Raw genomic sequence first — 17,952 nt, 5'->3', positions numbered from 1 at the left:
GAACACTAAAAAGGAATTGGCCAGCCGACCTGAGAGAGGGGTAACGAGGACTTATCGCTGGATAAGCCCTCTCCACGTCACGGGGAATACTACCACTAATTAGCTTATAGAATCAAACGTAATTCTGATTCCTTAATTTTATGTAAATAAAAAAAAGCTGCAGAATATGAGGACAATATGGTACTCGAAATTCACATTAAGAATTTATATAATGACGACTTCTCACTTAATGATATCATATAGAGTCTAATGGTATAATTTTAGATTATACGTGTAAGTCAGAAAGAGTATAGAAGAAAATACAAAACTATAATTTTGCCTGTGGTTCTGTATGGGTGTGAAACTTGGTCTCTGACATTAAAGGAGGGACTGAGGGTGTTTGAGAACAGGGTTTTGAGAATATTTAGACCGAAGAGGGATGAAGTGGCAGGAGGTTAGAGAAAAATGCATAATGAGGAGCTTCATAACTTGTACTCTTCTCCAAATATAATCAGAATGATCAAGTCAAGGCAGGGCATGTAGCACGAATGGGGGAGAAGAGGAATTCATATAGGATATTGGTGGAAAAGCGAAAAGGAAAGAGACCACTGGGAACACCAAGACGTAGGTGGGCGGACAATATTAAAATGGACCTTAGAGAGAAATGATGGGATGATATGGATTGGATTGATCTGGCCCAGGATAGGGACCAGTGGAGGGCTCTTGTGAATACGGTAATGATCCTTCAGGTTCCATAAACTGCTGGGAAATTCATGAGTAGCTGCAGAATTGGCTTCTCAAGAAGGGCTCAGCTCCATAAGCAAGTAAGTATGTAAGGGTATAGAAGGAAATGGCCGTGGCCTGTTAAAAGCCTGTCCCAGCATTTTTCTGGAGGGACTGAGGATAGCTGGTGCCGTGACCTAGGTTCCAACAAATTACTCCCCAAGAACAATTCAAACTTTACTGCTACGCCAGGCTGCTCGGTATTTCCTTGTTCTGAAACTTCAGACAGGCTTGAATATCCGTGTGATTCGCAATTTACAGTAGAATTATACGTCACTAACCGCGGGTTTTCCATTTGTAACCGTTTCTACTAACAGCAGCAGCTAGCTATATATATATCACTGATTTTGAATTTATGTTGTCGCCGTTTTTCTAGGACAGTTTTATTTCATTGAATAATTATTTGATTAGAGAAATTATTAGGCATTTATTTATAATTATTTACTTTTACATGTCTAGACAGTTACATATTTTATGTACTCTAGGCCATTAATTGTCGGTCACGGTAGCCGAGCGGTCTAAGGCATGAACTGTCTTCGTGAGCTCTAAAGCCGGGATCGTGGGCTCGAAACCCAAAGAACATGGATGTTTGGTGTGTGTATACGTTTATTCTGTGTTTGTGTTGTCCTTTGTTTAGGTAGAGGCCTTGCGACGAGCTGATCACCCGTCCAAGAAATCCTATCGTCTGTGAAAATGATCAATGAAAATGAGAAATGAGCCCTGTGCTCCAAAGTTGGAGCGAAGAGGAAGAAAATAAAAGGCCATTAATCAAGTCACGATAGTGACTGGTATAATGCACAACGTTGTCTTATTCAGGCAATACTATATTTCAGTATAAATTCTGAGGTTTTAAGGCACAAGACTGATGGATCTTTGACAGGTTTGTGCGGCCATTAATTTTCGAACCCGACATTCCTCCAAGCTGAATGATTTTCACATGCTAAATATTTGTTGCAAGTGCCTGCCAACCAAATTCATATGGAGGAAATTATGATGTAGTTGCCTGGTTTGAACCCAACGTGTCAGGTAAGAAAGTTAGGTAATTCCTGAAACACAACGCATTTTAATTTGTAGCAACGCATTTCGGAAATATAGCTCTCGAAACTGAAAATCACTTAGCATCATATCTCGGACCACTGCAGACGGTTGTGGCACCGTCTGCCAACATTTTTTCTACTGAAGTTTCAAATTCGACTGAAAGGTTCTAAATCATTAATTAATGTGACAGTGTTTCCTGCGTTGTCCGTGCCGCGGTGACGTCACACAGCAGTAGGTAGCAGTCACGTGACATGTTTACTGTATGTCCGTGCAGCTTGCGCCAATGGACTGGCTTGATAGTGATCGCGTGACATGTGTTTCCTGTGACTCATGTCCGCTCCGAGGCTATGTAAGTAAGGGTCCAGGAGGGCTCAGAGGAGTTACGAGTAGCAGCGGCAGAAGCACGAGAACAAGCAAGCAAGCAAGCAAGCAGTAAGCTGCAGGAGTACAGAAGAGTACAAGAAGTCAGCATGTGAAGATCTAACGTGTGATTTGAAAACATTATGTGTGCTATAGTGCAGTGGTATTGGGAGTCTGTGATTGAGGGAGACTTTTTATAGTTCCTGTGCTAAATCCGTGAAAATTAGTGCAGACAGGCTGAAGTGCTTTGTAGTGTTAACAGCAGTAACATTGTAATAATTAATTGTAGTTACGACGTGTAAGTGGTCAATAAATCCAATTACCAATCCGAACTCCGTCTTTAGTCACTCAAACACGTGACAATATACATACCAAATTTCATAAGGACTGGTTCAGGCTTTCAAAATTTGTTAGGGTGAATACACACAGACATGTAGACACACATATGCATGAGAGAAAGGTGATACCATAAGCCTATTTTCATTTTTCCAAAATAAGGGAAGTATATACCAATCTGATTGTAATACAACAGGATCGTTATGGATGATGAACGGAAATAAATGTCGGAAGAAGCAGTCCTGACCAATTTTAATGCATCCTGTAAGTTGGAAGATGCTTAAAGGCGCGTCCACATTACTCGTGCTCGTGTGACTCGCTATGCTCGTGAGTAATGTGGACGATATGACAAGTCAAATTTTTAATTTAAGAACTATAGCCAGTAAATTAAAATACGACTACAGCCTATACACACTACGAGTAAATATACGGATCACGCGCCGAAGGCTGGCGAGCAACTGAAGTAGTGTGGACGAAGATTTACGAGCACAAGTAAAACCCCGACGAGCACGAGTAATGTGGACGCGCCTTAAGAGGCAATGAACACTTTGTATTGTATCGTACTGTCTTAGCTCCGAGGTTAGAGAGTGAGGAATATTACGAGATTTTTTTCTGGAGCTGGTGCTATGAGGGGGGGGGGAGGCGGCGAGAGGACATGTTTTGTCTTGCACTACGCAAAGTACTCACTTCTGAGCAGGGTCCTGCAGTAGTCTCTCCAGGTTATTCTCACTGTAGTCATCGAAGCCTTCCTCTGCAACAGACCAAAGAGACACCTACATGAGAGGCGATTCATATGCAGTGACATACGTCCGAAATCTATGAAGTAGTCAGTTTCCAGTCGTCCACATTTGAACTGGCAGCTGATAACAAAATTTTACATAATTATTATACAACTTGATCCATGCTGTAAGAAATTAAACTACGAAGGAAGTGAGTTAGTGTAGACCTATGCTGTCGGAAATAAACCTCTCGGTAGACAACTCATCCTGTGCTCATTTTGCTCTAAGCAACATGACAATACAGATTTCTTGAGAACCTCTTAAAATCTCATTTTATGAGGTAGAAATTATAAACTTCAGAGCTATGCTGTCGGGAACAAATGGTCCTGGTAAAATAGTTGAAATTACATTTGCTCTACTGAGAGCCATTTCACTCTAAATAAGCTGTACCAATAGGTCTACGTATTTCTTGGGAAACTATGTAGGAATCTCTCTTTATAAAGATGATACAGTTATCTTTGGATTTATGCTAGCGGGAGTGAAGTTTTTTGATTGAATCATTCAAGCCATATTTGCTTGCGAGTTGTCTGTTTAGCTGCAAATGAATTGTCTGTACAGATTTCTTGAAATAATGTGTAAATTACTTTTATAATTCTTAATATTGTGCATCCTGTTGTGTGTCGTAAATAAGATATATAAAGCACAGAATACTTATCACCTTTCCAAGCTGTCAGCTGTCGAATTCTCAAAGGCCTACCGACTCCACTGAAACTACCAGAATTCGAGGAGTTGTACCAGATGTTACTTTCTGTCCACAACAAAATTGGAAGTATTTCACTTCTGAGTGTAAAAAGGTGGCTATCTGCCGGGTGTTTATAGATTATGTGGACTTAATAAAATCTTACTTAATATGAAATATTCTGGTCTATTATAATGAACGGTTACAAGTAATTAAGTAAATCATCGCTTTCTGTCCTGTTTGATCATATATTAAGATACCGAATTGTATATCTCAAGAAAGGAAAGTGACGTTTCCGTATACGGCCTTCCGATCCATAGACTGTTACATTATAGCGACTCATTTTCAGTGATGTGTCAACCATTCGGCCTAGAAATGAAGGCAAGAAATGGGGTGTAACACGGTGTAGGGGAGAACATGCCCGTCCACATTTGTCTGGAACGCCTCTGCGACAAGCTCTGCTGAGACTGAATGAGATTTTTCTCCTTTCTACAGGTTCCAGAAAAGATACAGAGACTCCCCTTATCTCCATTAGAAACATAAGCTGTTTCCAGGGCAAAGGCGATCGAAACTTGAAGCTGACCACTCATCAGTATCTCACGGAGGCTTCTAGAATGAATTAAAATATATCATCACATCCCTTATAAGTCTACATGGTGTTATACTTTGCCCTACGCACAAGTAACCCTTCAAAACTTACATGAAAGCCAAAGAATTCTAGTTACGAAACTAAAATAATCCGTTCCGGGAATAAATATGTGGACTTACAGCACAAAGTTCAATTTTGCCTCTCAGAGCGTTACGTTGACCCGCTCTTAGAATAGTCCTTGCCCCTCTGACCTTTCACTGCACGCGATATTAAGATATACATAACCCTCACATATTTGAAGCGATCATTCCCAGAATAATGACCCAGTTTGAGTGCCCTCCCAGGCCAACATTTCTACTGGACTACACGTATATAGGCCAGGGAATCAATATACGGTTCGCGGACTAGATGTGGCCCACATGGTGCTCCTTTAACATGTCAGTAAGTAACTTGCAACTAGGACGTTCCTAAGGAATGACAGAACCGGAGAGAACGTCCCAGACCTCGCAGTTCTGTATCATGGTATTGTTTAGTTTTATGGTGTCATCAGCCAGTTTGATTCTGTTGAACAGTGTGTTCATTATCTGGTGGGACTGTAAGGGCAACAGTACTCAAGAAACACAGGTGGTTATGACGACAGTAAGATAGCATTTACCCCACAGATGTGTGACTGCTCGCAACAGTTGGCAGAATCGCTTATCAATGACATTAGTCTCCAAAATACCCACAGTTTCACTGTATCTTCGAATCACACATGAAATCTTTTCACAATCTAATTCCTTTCTTGTCATTATTCTGCCAAGTTGCCAACTTCGAAGTCTCGACTCAATTCAATTCCTCTGCTCCAAACTCATATCCTGGCAGGCTGGCGTCTCGAAATTCAACTAACTCAAACGATCTCCTCTGTCCTTTTTATAACCCGTCGACACGGGCCACGCAGAAAACACAGCCTCTGTATTGTTGAGAAGAAATGTTTACAGCGCAGTTGCATAGCAACGGAAGTTACTCGATTGTTGCTTACGTATTAGTTGCCGCGGGAATGTGTTTACCGAGTCGTTGCCTAGCAATGAACGTCTATTCTGACTTCACTGTTCTGCCTTTCAGGCGTCATGTCACAATATAATTTGCGATTAACATTACAATTTAAAATACGAAGACGTGTCGGTGTTCAAAGAGGGGGAAATGAAACAAAATGCTAATTCTATTTCAGAAGCAAAGACAATCCCAAGTTTCACATTAAGAAGGCACTTTTAAGGTGTTTTCTCTTAATGTTCAGATCTGTTGGTTGTGGTAGAGAACTTCGTACTTTCCAGCCTTTCGCCTATTGAACAGTCTGAGCGCCCCTGGTTTAGATTTTCCCATGAAAGAGAAAACAGCTTTATATTTCTCTTTCGAAAGAAATTAAGTTTCGTACCCTGATGGTGCTCGTAGTCTGAATGTTATCGGTTTGGGGATCACATAGAACAATAATTAGATTGTTTTCTTATCTTTCCCTTTCGCCATCTACTCTGTGCCCTCTCTACAGCTTCGTCTTTCGTTATCTCTTTCGTCTACTTCTTTCCCTCCTCCCTGTTCGTCTCGTTCAGCGTCCTGACCCCGTAGCAGCGCGCACAGGATCTGACATGTTAAGGGCGCGCTGCGGTGCTTGTAGCGACATCTTGTTTTGAAACTGAATATGAGATTTCTGTCACGGCGGCATCCTAGATAGGATCTGAGTTGTGACGTACTGGACGTGGGCTCGTAGATAAGGACTCGCCTTTGAAAAATACGAATTTCGCAAGATGGTGATATCCAGAAGAGCATAACAACCTAAAAATGCGAAATATGTACGCTTGTTTACACTTGTGACAAAATCGCGGTACACATTAACTAGACATGTGCACTTCTATATCGTTGTAAACAGGTGTTCACTTAAATTGTGATTAGGCGCACAGAAACACACACACAGATTCATACACGTATTCTTAGAGATCTCTGCGTGAAAGTCTGTAAAAGCTTGGACTGGAATCATGGATCGGAAACACAATAATTGTAGCAGTAACAATAACGACAATAATGATGGTGATGATGAGATGATGATTCAGTTTTTCAGTTTAATTATTATTTATTTAGGTGCTAAAATAACAGCCCAGAGATCAGTTACAGACTGAACACTTGAAAAGGAAACAAACGCAAATCAATTTATTTTAAATAATAATAATAATAATAATAATAATAATAATAATAATAATAATAATACGTGTAGTGCCTTTGTTAACCAAAGATCGCGAGAAGGAACATGCGCTGCTTGGTAGCGGCCAGTAAACACATCAACAATATTCGGCCTATCGCTAAGCAATCGCCCATAACAACAATAGAAAAATTGATGGAGGCGATATTTTCTGTTAGGTCCGCCCTGAGGCTATGTAGAAAGGACCCCAGGCCAGCTGAGTGAGTTGAGTTGCGGGATATATTCCTTACAAAAAATCGAATCTAGCCCGTAAGTTTTCATAATTCATTCTTTCGTTAGAATACCATCAGAAAGGGGTGTGCACACACAAACGTACCCTTCATCTACACAACAGAATATAATACAATCCAAATGCAACATATAATGACGAATTCCGGAAGTAGAAACGTTTGAATTAGTAACAGATTTTGGTTAATCTTGAATTCTCCTTCTAAGGATGGTTGGTTTCCTTCCTAAGTGCGTGTGTAACAGTGAACTGTAAAGTGTGTAGAATAGTGAGAGCCCTGCATTGCCTGTAGTTGCGAGTCATCTGCATGTATAAGGGTCAATAAATGCAATCATGCCATCCAAAATTCGTCTTATAAGTCGCGCACAAACCCCCTACACGTGACAATACTAAGGAAGAAGCAATTCAGAAAGAAAAGTGGAGGCAAAAGTAAGAGAACGATAAAGGGAATTGAAGAAGAAGAAGAAGAAGAAGATGAGGAAAAACCAAATAAAAGTAAACATGTAACGGACAAGCAAAACGCAAATACGAAATGCATATACATAAAGAGAGAAAAAACTAATATAAAATTACGAAGAATAATGAAAGAAATGAAGAGATTAGAGAACAAATAAACAAACAAACAGAAACACAGAGAGCGGAAGCTAGGAGGCACTAGAACAGTCTTTCGTGATATATTTTGCGACACTTTCATGTTGAAAAGTTTCAGTGTCGGGTCTGAAATACGGAGACGATTGTGAAAGTTTGAGTTTAAAAAAGAGCATATTTTATAGAGGGGCAGTATTTCGCCATTTCTCCTGGTAGCAGCAAGTAACTACGGCCTAGATGCGAACAGAGTACTTCCCACGCAGGTAGCAGCAGCACTAGACATTTGATAAGACAGGAGGAAATGACGTATAAAGGAAAGAAGACAAGCATCCCGGACACTTTTCACGACAGCGCATCAGCCTCTTAGCCTCTATCTCCTTGTGGAAGCTTAATGGCGGAAGTTTGCTGTGCTTTAATATGAAATTACCTTAAAAGTCCTAATGACTCCATAACACTCTCAACGTGCTCTGACACAAACTGAGGTGCTTTTATCGAGAGGGTCATCTTCGTTACAATTCCTCCAACTTTAACATACGCCATCACGTCTGTCTGCAGTCCTGTTATTGTATGGCGGACACTAAATTTCAGCTGCGCAGGAAAGTTGTCACGGAAGGGATGCTTTATCGGAAATGCTCTAAACTTGCATTCGGGGGGTGCTCTGTTCGCATCTCCGCTGGGACTCCGGGTATTCCTGTTTCCCCCATTCCCCTGGGAAGGATGCTGAGTGGACTCCAGAGCCCGTCTAGACGCTGTAGAGTAGAGAAAAACGTCTTGTCCCTACCAGGAATCGATTCGGGGCCGTTCAGCCCGTAGCCCGTCGTTTGAACTATGTCGGTTCTCCACAATGAAATTATGCACAGTGGAACATCATAAAGAGAATGTTATAAAAAAAATAATATATGATACTAATTTTAAATGTGATGGAAATTAGTAACGTTTCCCAGAAAATTTGTATCTGTGATGATATTCTTGCTTTTATCGATATCAGAGACCATTCGCTGTCGTTTTTGTTCCCTCTTCTTACTTTTCCTTCGAATCTCGCGCGGTGCAAAGTAGGAGCTTCCGCTTCAGATTTTGATTGGCTTGACAGGGCAAGCCGGAAGACAGCTTGCATTTTTCAGTTAGAGGAAAATCAAGTGGCTAGGGCCATAAGGGTGAACTCAGCCACCTGCTACATATCTGTTAATTAAAATTTGGGGTAATATGGGTTCAGAAAATCCACGCCCAATTACAAGTTCTAAACAAGTCAGAGTTTAGAATTTCGAAAGAGCTGCGGCCAGCTGCCCTGGCTTCGTTTTTTGGATGAACGTGGATTGATTTACTGCCGTGCAGCTGCCTTAAAAACTTGGCATAAGCTGACCTCCTTAAACCAAGAAAGGAACTAACTCTCACACGAAAAAACTGAACTAATTGTGAGAAACTCTAATTAATTTAAAAAACCTGATCATAATGAATAAATTGGAAGTCTCACATAATTTGGGCAGCTACCATAACCCAAGACAAATTTGACAAGTGTTTAATCAAATATACCATATTTTCATTCTTTTTTTCCTTGTAGGAACATAAACAAATGCTATTCAACAATTAGTCTCAAATTTATTTAAATGTTTCCGGTTTTATAACTCCTAAATAGCAAGGCGAAGTATTGTATCGGCTTCACAAAGTTCAAGTGGCGTTTTAAACTTTGCTATGCTCATCATTAATAAACACAAAAGGATGCAAGATTAATGAAATGTTTTACATTTACTTGCTGGAAGGAATGTGTGCAGTTAAGTGGAATGGTTTCAGTTCATCAGAATGTCAATAAAATTTGAAATGTGGTTTAAATTATGGCCCGAGGTTTGTGACGAAGTGGAATTCTAATCATAACTTATATTCTCCAGCTACACAGTTTAACGGCAATCATATTATTTGTCAGCTGAATAGTGTACGAATATTTGTACGCTACTGCATTAATATTATGTAATGATTAAGCTTCGCATTTCACTGCAAGAGAGAGCGACTGCAGCAAACTGCTTTTAACTGTTCATAAACTTCAATTGCAGCCAGACGCCATTACAGTCCTGTAGATATTTCTACATGGAAGTAAAATTTGCTGCGTTCTACAAAATGCCTTTGTGGAATTTTTTTTTCTCCATCGATTTTGAAACAAAAGAGAACGGATTGTAGCACATTGGAGCGTTAAATTGAAGGAACGGGGGGTCAGGTCTCCTGCTCGTCCACTACGAATCTCTTCGAGCCAGAGCGGAGTGCTACGCAATACCTTCTCATTGTCCGGACCACCAGCGTGTTGCAAATGCAGCCCTACATCAGCGTAACGGGAAAAAGTAGTTTCACTTATGTTGACCTTCCCTAAATTGAATAAACGACTCTATAAATGACCGAATAAAAATGAAGGAAATCCTTACTTAAATGATGAGTTCTCTTGCTCCTTTAGGCCCTGAACTCACCATTTTGCGGCTCACCACACTGAAAATGGAGGAGAATAAGAGGGAAGAGCAGCAGTGTGTGCAAAAAAGAACAACACAATTTTTGCGACTAATGAATTAGAAAGGATATGGAAGGTAGGATCCTGGCGTACTTCAATTTTGCTAAACAGTTCCAGCACTTACTTGGAGGGACTGAGGGAAACCAAGGAAATGATCAGTCAATATATTCGATCTCCGGACCTAGTTGGAGTCTGGAACCTTCTCTGTATGCAAAGGAATAAGAAAAAAGGTAGAAGATGATTGTGAAGAAAATAAAACAAGAGTAAGAACTGCAGGAAGAAAAGCAAAGAGAACAGAACAGAGAAGAGAAGAGAAGAAATGTGGAAAAGAGTGAAAAAAGGAATATCGAAAATGATGAAAGCAGAAACAAGAGAATACGATGAAGAATGTTGTATTTTAGCGCAGTATATACACAATTAAAACACAAAAACGACGACTCCCATAGCGGATGAATGGCGTTACACACGAGTTTGATATACTCGTACGACATGTAAGATGATAGATCTTAACAAGTTTTAATATATAAATTTTATTAATGGACAAAACGAACACACATTTTATGTCATTTTATAAATGGACACTTGATGGCAAGCAGTGCAATGGTTTAACGTGATTGATACACCTGAGGATGGCAGAATGATGCCGAAACATGTAGTGTGAAGTGATGAGTGAGATTGTATGCACTAAAAGATGGTTAATATATACACATTATGGTTACGATGAAGAATGATAAAAAAGAAAACTGGTATATATTTATTGTCTTTATATAACTTCCATACCGATATTTTTTTTTTTTCGGAAAACCCAACTACGTATATCTTCCCGGTTGGATTTGGTGTAAGAAGTTACATCCCTACGTAGACCCTTCACTCCTTTTGCAGTAGGAGAAATGGCTTTCAGATTTACCTGCACGTTAATTTATGATCGGTCTTAAAATTTCACTGATAACTTCGAATGAGAAATTGTATAATGACGTGATACAGCGAAAGAAGTTCCAAAAAAGTGCTTGGGGGACTGCCAAGTGAGGGTCTAATGTGGGATAGAAGGAAATGTTCAACACTACACCACCATGATTATGAATGAACAAATGATTGAATGAATAATATAGACAATAGACGTTGTCCAGTCTTATTTAGCTCGCAATGTTTCGGAAGGTGGTTGTGTTGCCTTCACCAGGAGTCAGAGTTAAGTAAGAAATGTTGGAAATGTGAAACTTTTATCGAAAAATTTAATTATTAGGAATAACTGAGATGTATTTGTACAAAGAACAGTGAGCCATAACGGGCTCGCGCTTCATGTGCTGCTAACTTTTAAATATTTTCAGCTGTGAATACTTGGGTATGGTGGGTAATTTGGAAACTGCGAGTTTGCTGTCACGGGCCTTGCATCCACCAACACAATATCAACAGAGTGGATGGGGCTGTATGTTTGTTTTCACCTCGAACAATGTTTCACGCAGACAAACAAAACTTTATATACAAACGGAAACAAGCCTCTCGACTCATAATTCCAGATCATAAGCTATGAAAATGTGGGCACAGCCTCGACGAGTTTGGCTGTACGTAACCAAATTTGGTTATAATGGAATTCCAAAGGATTTATTTCTTGGACATATCGTCCTTAAATACACGTATTTCCAGAGGAAATGATGCGCAAAAGAGGGATGGATACCTTAGTGCAATTAATATCCAAACCACGAACCAGACATGAATGTTGCATACCTACAGTAACGTCACATAGAAAGAAAGAAAAGACAGACCGGAAAGAGGGAAGAAGTGACGAAATGAAGGAAATAAACTCTGTCAAGGACAATAACCAGTATTGATATTTGCACTTCTTACTAGCCTAACGATAACTTCCTGGATCATAGTTCTTCAGAAAAGAAACGAACTGTTTATTCAGAAGCTGATAGTCGATCAGACTGCCGAGAATTAACTGCCTTTATTGAGTCCGAAGTTTCATTACCGTGTTCAAAAAGCCGTTGGGATCTTTCCTAAACAAGTTGCATCCAGTACACGCTGTCATATCTCTTCAACAAACGTGCACGGGTTTGTTGAACAGTCTGTACTAAATAAATGGAGCAACAAAACGCCCTGTGTACTTGGGTCTAAGTGTTTTAGGGAATCTCACAAATGAATGGAGTACTATACATGAGATCTGAGGAAGATTCACTGTTTTAGGAAAGTTATGAAGTGCAGTAAAATTTCACTTCTGATAACATGTACGAAATAACCCGTTTTCAATCACAAAAGTTACAGCAGAAAATTCGAAAACACACGTTTTTATTGTTTTCATGTGTATTTCTTTTTGTATGCAAGACATACGAAAGTACTAACCACTTACTGAGAAATTTGAAAGAAAGTATTATTTAAAAGGGCCTTGCCGCTTTTTCAGTTTTATGATCCTATATTCAGTCGGTAGGACTCATTGGACGGGGGATCAGCCCGTCGCAAGGCCGCTGCCTACACACAGAACAACACAAACATCGAATAAACGCACACAGACATCAGTGCCTTAAGTGGGTTTCGAACTCACGACCCCATTGTTCGAGCGAACGAAAACAGTTGATCTCGCAGCCACTGTGATCGGCAATTAGTCTAATTTGTCTGTGAATATAAGCCTATACTAAGAAACTTAATAACAGTATGGCCGAAAGGGAGCTCATTTCAAATTGTGTGATAAACTGGATTGGGCTGGGGATATAAGCCAGATTATTCTGGTCTCATCTCTGAACTAATCAGATAGTGTACAGTGGAGAATTACATCAGGTTGCAGAGATGGCGAGGACGATAAGGTTAATGTGTATAAATTGTATTCGTGAGTTTCAGTTCGCTGGAGTTTATTGCTATGCACCACAAACACAGAAGGGGGGGGGCGGTGGCAGAGAGCATTACGATCGGAAGCGTCGCTATTAACTAACTCAGTGGAACTGCGTCCCTCCTGGGAAAATGATACACGTTCAGCTGGCCGAGGCATTCGTCTTCTGTTATGGATTGTAATGTCAAACACCGCGTTCACACAATCTACTGGACATTGTCCTGAGGAACCTGAATCCAGTCACCACTCTCTCCTGCTTCTACAAGACAAAAAAAAAAACAAACTACGTGGCTTTAGTCCGCAACTGTACCGACCGAGCGACCGCCGCTTATCGGCGAAGTTAGTGTTAACTTTTGGCCGCGCCATAGCTTAACGGTTAGTCGCTGGCTTCCCACCGCGGCGGCCTGGGTTCGATCCCGTGTCTGGTCAAGTGGGATTTGTGGTGGACAAAGTGGCGCTGGGGCAGGGTTTCTCAGAGTACTTCGGTTTCCCCTGCCAATCTTCATTCCACCAATTGCTCCACAATCACCCTCACCTATCATCTGGGGCTGGTACAATAGGCCAGAAGTGGCCGCAGTACAAGGGACTTAGTCCCACCACACTAGCAATAAAATAATATGAAACCATAAACTTCACCTGAAGATCACGGCAAATTCGCCACTTTTCATCTGGACATTACCATCGTCATAAGCGGCCAATGGGAAAACCATACCGAAACCAAAAACATTCCAGTATCCGGAAATACAATGCACTTTGTTTCATATTGTAATGTTTATACCCATTGCCAGGCAGCGGTCGGTAAACACATTCCTCCAACATACACGCACGCAACAGTGGGACGTCTATTATTAGGCAACGGAGTTGTAAACACGCTCCTTAACAATAGAAGATGGTGTTATCCGTGGGGTCCGCCCCAAGGCTATATAACGAGGATCTCACGCAGCTAGAAGGGGAATTGGGTCGAGTCCTGGAGATGGCAGTCGAAGGTGATTGATAAGAAATGGCAAGAAAGGAATTAGGCTGTGCCAAAAATACTTCATATGTGATTTGAAGTTACAGTGAGACTGTGATAAATTCGTTACCAGAATACGGCTAGTGAAGACTGAGAACCCCAATGCGTGTGCAACGGTGAACTGGAAATGGTGTAGAATAGCGATAGCGCTGTATAGTCTGTAGTCCCGAACTGTGTGACTGTATAATGTGCAATAAATTCAATTATCCAATCCAAAACTTGCCTTATAAGTCATTCCTACGCCTGACAATATTTGTATCAACCCTTTCAGAGGTAGATTGGACAAATCTGCAACCTGTTCTGGAAATATTCCAAGGTGCACGTCGGCCCGCGATTTGCAAACAACTTTCAACCTTCCGTATGTATATGATGATATAACAAAATTGTGCAGGCGACAAGCAGAAATCATATAAAATCACGAGAATGAACACGTTCGCGGTATAGGAGAGGGTGAAGCCAGACAGAAAATATGAGTCTTAATTTTGGCGGTGGTCAAGCTTACGACCATTCAAATGACTAAGATGCCGTTGTAGCATAAGATACGTAAGATAGGCATGATCTGATCCGTAAAACTTGTACTGACAGAGGACTTGTGTGTAGTGCAAATGGAAGAATTTTCGATAACATGTTATATGTGAGATACGTACACTTGACGAAAGGCCAAGCATATTCATAAGAGATAAACCCATCCTCTCGTTAGAGAGGATGTTATAAAGGATTATGACAAGGGTTATTTGAGAAAAATCTGCGATCTTGAGTCTCAAGTGACTTGACTCGAAGATGAACTGATTGGCGGTAAACAGCCCGTCGTAAAGTAACTTTGCAGTTAGCTGGAAGTCTGTGAAGAGAGGACTTGAGTCGGATGCAGAAGAATAGCAATTGTTGGAACCGTTACCAGGAAACGTCTAATAATAGACTGAGACCACTGGAACTGTGAAGTGGTCAATAAATCTATGCACCAATCTAAACCTGTTTATAGTCATTCATACTATGTGACACTGTTTTCCCTGCCTGACCTACCCCTAAGTCTCCGGAAAAAATCTTCCCTTCAGGCTTTGCTATAAATATTATGAATGCATTTGCTGATCGCGGTGCTTGCTATTTGCCTCGCCCATCTCATCCCCCTTGGTTTGATCTGTTTTCTGACTCTCGATGCAAATAGCAGTGGGATGATCAGTATTGGGATTTGTGGGAGGTTGAACGGGATGTCGGTTATTTTTCTTCGGTGAAGTGTAAGAGCTATGAAGCTCCGCTTTTCCTTGTTTTATCTATCCCGTCTTTTCTTCCTTGTGTACCCTCTTCTGTAATATCTCCAGTTTATGTTCTTCGTCAGGTAATAATACAGTAAAAAAGGTAAAGCTCTCCCTATAACAGGCCGTGGAGGCCCATAGGGCTGTGAGACGTCGCGGCTCCCACATTTCCTAGACACAATTATTATAATTACAGAGATATCAATCATTCACTTACTCGTATTCGTCGTTTACTCCTAAGCCTGTGTAACAAAGTCAATGGCTAAGTGTTTCTCTAGCTGTCATTTACTGAGAGGGCTATTTTATGCTCATAAGAGCCTTCCTATCTTAAGCGAGTTTAATGCATTCCACATCCTCATACCATATTATTCTGAGATCCAATTTATTTCTACTTTCCTACGCAAGTCTATGTGCCCCAAATGGTTTCTTACACTTTGGATTACCTACTGCATACCTTTCACATCTCATTCCTTCTACACACCTAGCCCATTTATTTCTCCTCGGTTTAATCGCGTTAATACTATTAGGCCGGGTATAATGAGAACAAATGTAACTTGACATTTTCGAGAGAATGCGGAGAGAATTTATGTCCCGTGCTTTATTTAAAATGTCTCTGCCATTTAACATAAGCCCCTCCTACTGCACTAATGAAGTTAGATGCTTCCTAATAGTATCTATCCGAGTGGCTACAAGACTCGAGCTTACGCGTTTCCTTAAAATTTTCTGCTGAAAGAAATAATTAAAAATAAGGGGTAGAGAGAGATCTCTCTTTGCTTAATGGTACATTTCGAAATAACTGCAGGCCCCACGGCTTATCAGCATTCCACTTTCATTAGTGTAAGCCGCATGGCACCCCACGAGGCAAAATTCGGAATTTTATGGTAGCTCCACTTTCACACATCTGATATGTCGCCATTGCCAAAATTTTAAATAAGAAATTATTTCATCATTTATTCTATTCATTCACCAATGGCTCAACAGCCCTTTGTTGGGCCCTGGCCTCTTCTTCAGTTTCGTAATCTATTTTACAGACAGTAGGACTCCTTGGGCGGGGAATCAGCCCGTCGCAAGGCCGCTACCTGCACACAGAACAACACAAACACAAATAAACGCATACATAGACATCCATGCCTCGAGTGAGATTCGAACCCACGATACCGGTGTTCGAGCGGACGAAGACGGTTTGTGCCTTAGACCGCGCGACCGCTGTATTCGGCAAGTAATTATGAATTGAGGGCAACTGGAGGTCCCATACTTGGTATAATTCCGATAACCTTCGCTCAGTAATGTAACAGTGTGGGACTGTGAACTTCGTAGAAGTAGAGGAAATTTACTGCTCTGAATTAATTTTTTTAATAAATGTTGAGCCGATCCCAGTGGCCACACGGTCTAAGGCATGAAATGTCTTCGCCCGCTCGAACACTGGGATCGTAGGTTCGAATCTTTCTCAAGGCAAGGATGTCTATGTTTATTCTGCGTTTTTGTTAGGTAGCGGCCTAGTGACGAGCTGATCCCTCGTCCAAGGAGTCCTGCCGACTGTTTTAGATTAAGAAACTGAAGTGAAACGAAGCGTTTCACGGATGGCCTATGCTCGAGGTGGGAACAGAAGAAGCAGAAAAGTTGCAAAATCTGTTTATTACGTAAAACAACAGCAGAACGACAGACCAATATATATATATGTGTGTGTGTGTGTGTGTGTGTGTGTGTGTGTGTAGGCCTATTTTCATAACTCTTTCTGAAACTGTGGAATCAATGTGGGCCTTGTGTGTTTAATTTAGGGGCCGAAGCTTGAACACCAGTGAGAATAATTTCCGCTGTTGGGCACAATTGTGAGTAAATTCGATTGACTTAGAATCAAACAAATTACCCTGAAGAAGGAGGCTCTATGTTGTTCGGAAACGCTGGTATCGCACTACTGAATTATAATCAGTCACATCAAAGAAGTCTATAATTTCATTTCCCTAAAATTGATCTTGACATTCCTGTTTACGTTAGCCCACGTTGGCTGGGAGTTTGCGCAGTTCATTGCAAGCACCGGCATCAGGAAGGGAGGCTAGTGCGTCATGAAACGTATAGAATGTAAAGTGTCTGGCATGAAGAGACGTTTGAAGAAGTTTCTGATGAATGTTTAATGAGATATTCTAAAAAGTTTGTTATGCTTGTAATTAACATGGTAAAATTCTGACGTTAACTAGAACTGTAACATGAATTTCAAAGTTCATAAATGCCCTCAAGTATTTTTTTATTGCTAGTGGGGTGGGACTAAGTCCCTTGTACTGCGGCCACTTCTGGCCCCACCAAATTCTCCATCATCGTAATCGCCCGGGGCAGATTACAATAGACCAATCATTGGCCTCCGTGCCGAGTGGATCCAGTTGGACTCCACCCTCCACTAAGCGAATTTTTTTTAATCTAAAACATCTTACCTCTTACATATTATTGGAAGAAAGTAAATATTTTTTTGAGTTGTGAAATTTTTACAGTCTTCGATCTGTGGTGTAGCCTTCGCTGAGCTCCGCAAATCCGTCAAGCTCTGTATGGTATGCATCGCGCAATGCGTTACACCAAGGGGAAATGTAAATTATTGCTTTACTGTACCGCTAAAACACTTCATGACAATCGACATCATTTACGGAGATAGAAGAGACAACTACAAGTATCGGTTTCCTGACAGGCCAATACCATTAAGGTTATTCTGTTTGCATACAGCGAGCCTCCTGCTTCGCATTTCGGACCAGGCCTGTTCCTGGTCTCGTTCGCACGCAAACAAAGCTACTGGTACAGCTGTACTTCTGCA

The 17,952-nt window shown here is 40.9% G+C and overlaps 1 protein-coding gene and 1 long non-coding RNA gene across 3 annotated transcripts in view; one reads left to right on the top strand and one right to left on the bottom strand.

Annotated features, from left to right (window-relative positions):
- LOC111862753 (U8-agatoxin-Ao1a-like) overlaps positions 1–17,952 on the bottom strand; it is a 69,801-nt gene that overhangs the window by 4,970 nt on the left and 46,879 nt on the right. For both annotated transcript variants that reach the window (XM_023848412.2, XM_023848413.2), the window contains exon 2: positions 3,184–3,247. In XM_023848412.2, the coding sequence (XP_023704180.1) occupies positions 3,184–3,247 (64 nt within the window). The remainder of the gene's footprint in view (positions 1–3,183; positions 3,248–17,952) is intronic.
- Positions 1–17,952, top strand: part of LOC111862754 — an 81,540-nt gene that overhangs the window by 17,017 nt on the left and 46,571 nt on the right. The gene's annotated exons all lie outside the window — the stretch shown is intronic.

The sequence above is a fragment of the Cryptotermes secundus genome, unplaced genomic scaffold, assembly GCF_002891405.2.
Source record: "Cryptotermes secundus unplaced genomic scaffold, Csec_1.0 scaffold5, whole genome shotgun sequence".
Lineage (NCBI taxonomy): Eukaryota > Metazoa > Arthropoda > Insecta > Blattodea > Kalotermitidae > Cryptotermes > Cryptotermes secundus.
The sequence above is the reverse complement of the archived record's forward strand: the minus strand, read 5'-3'. Positions and strand labels throughout refer to the sequence as shown.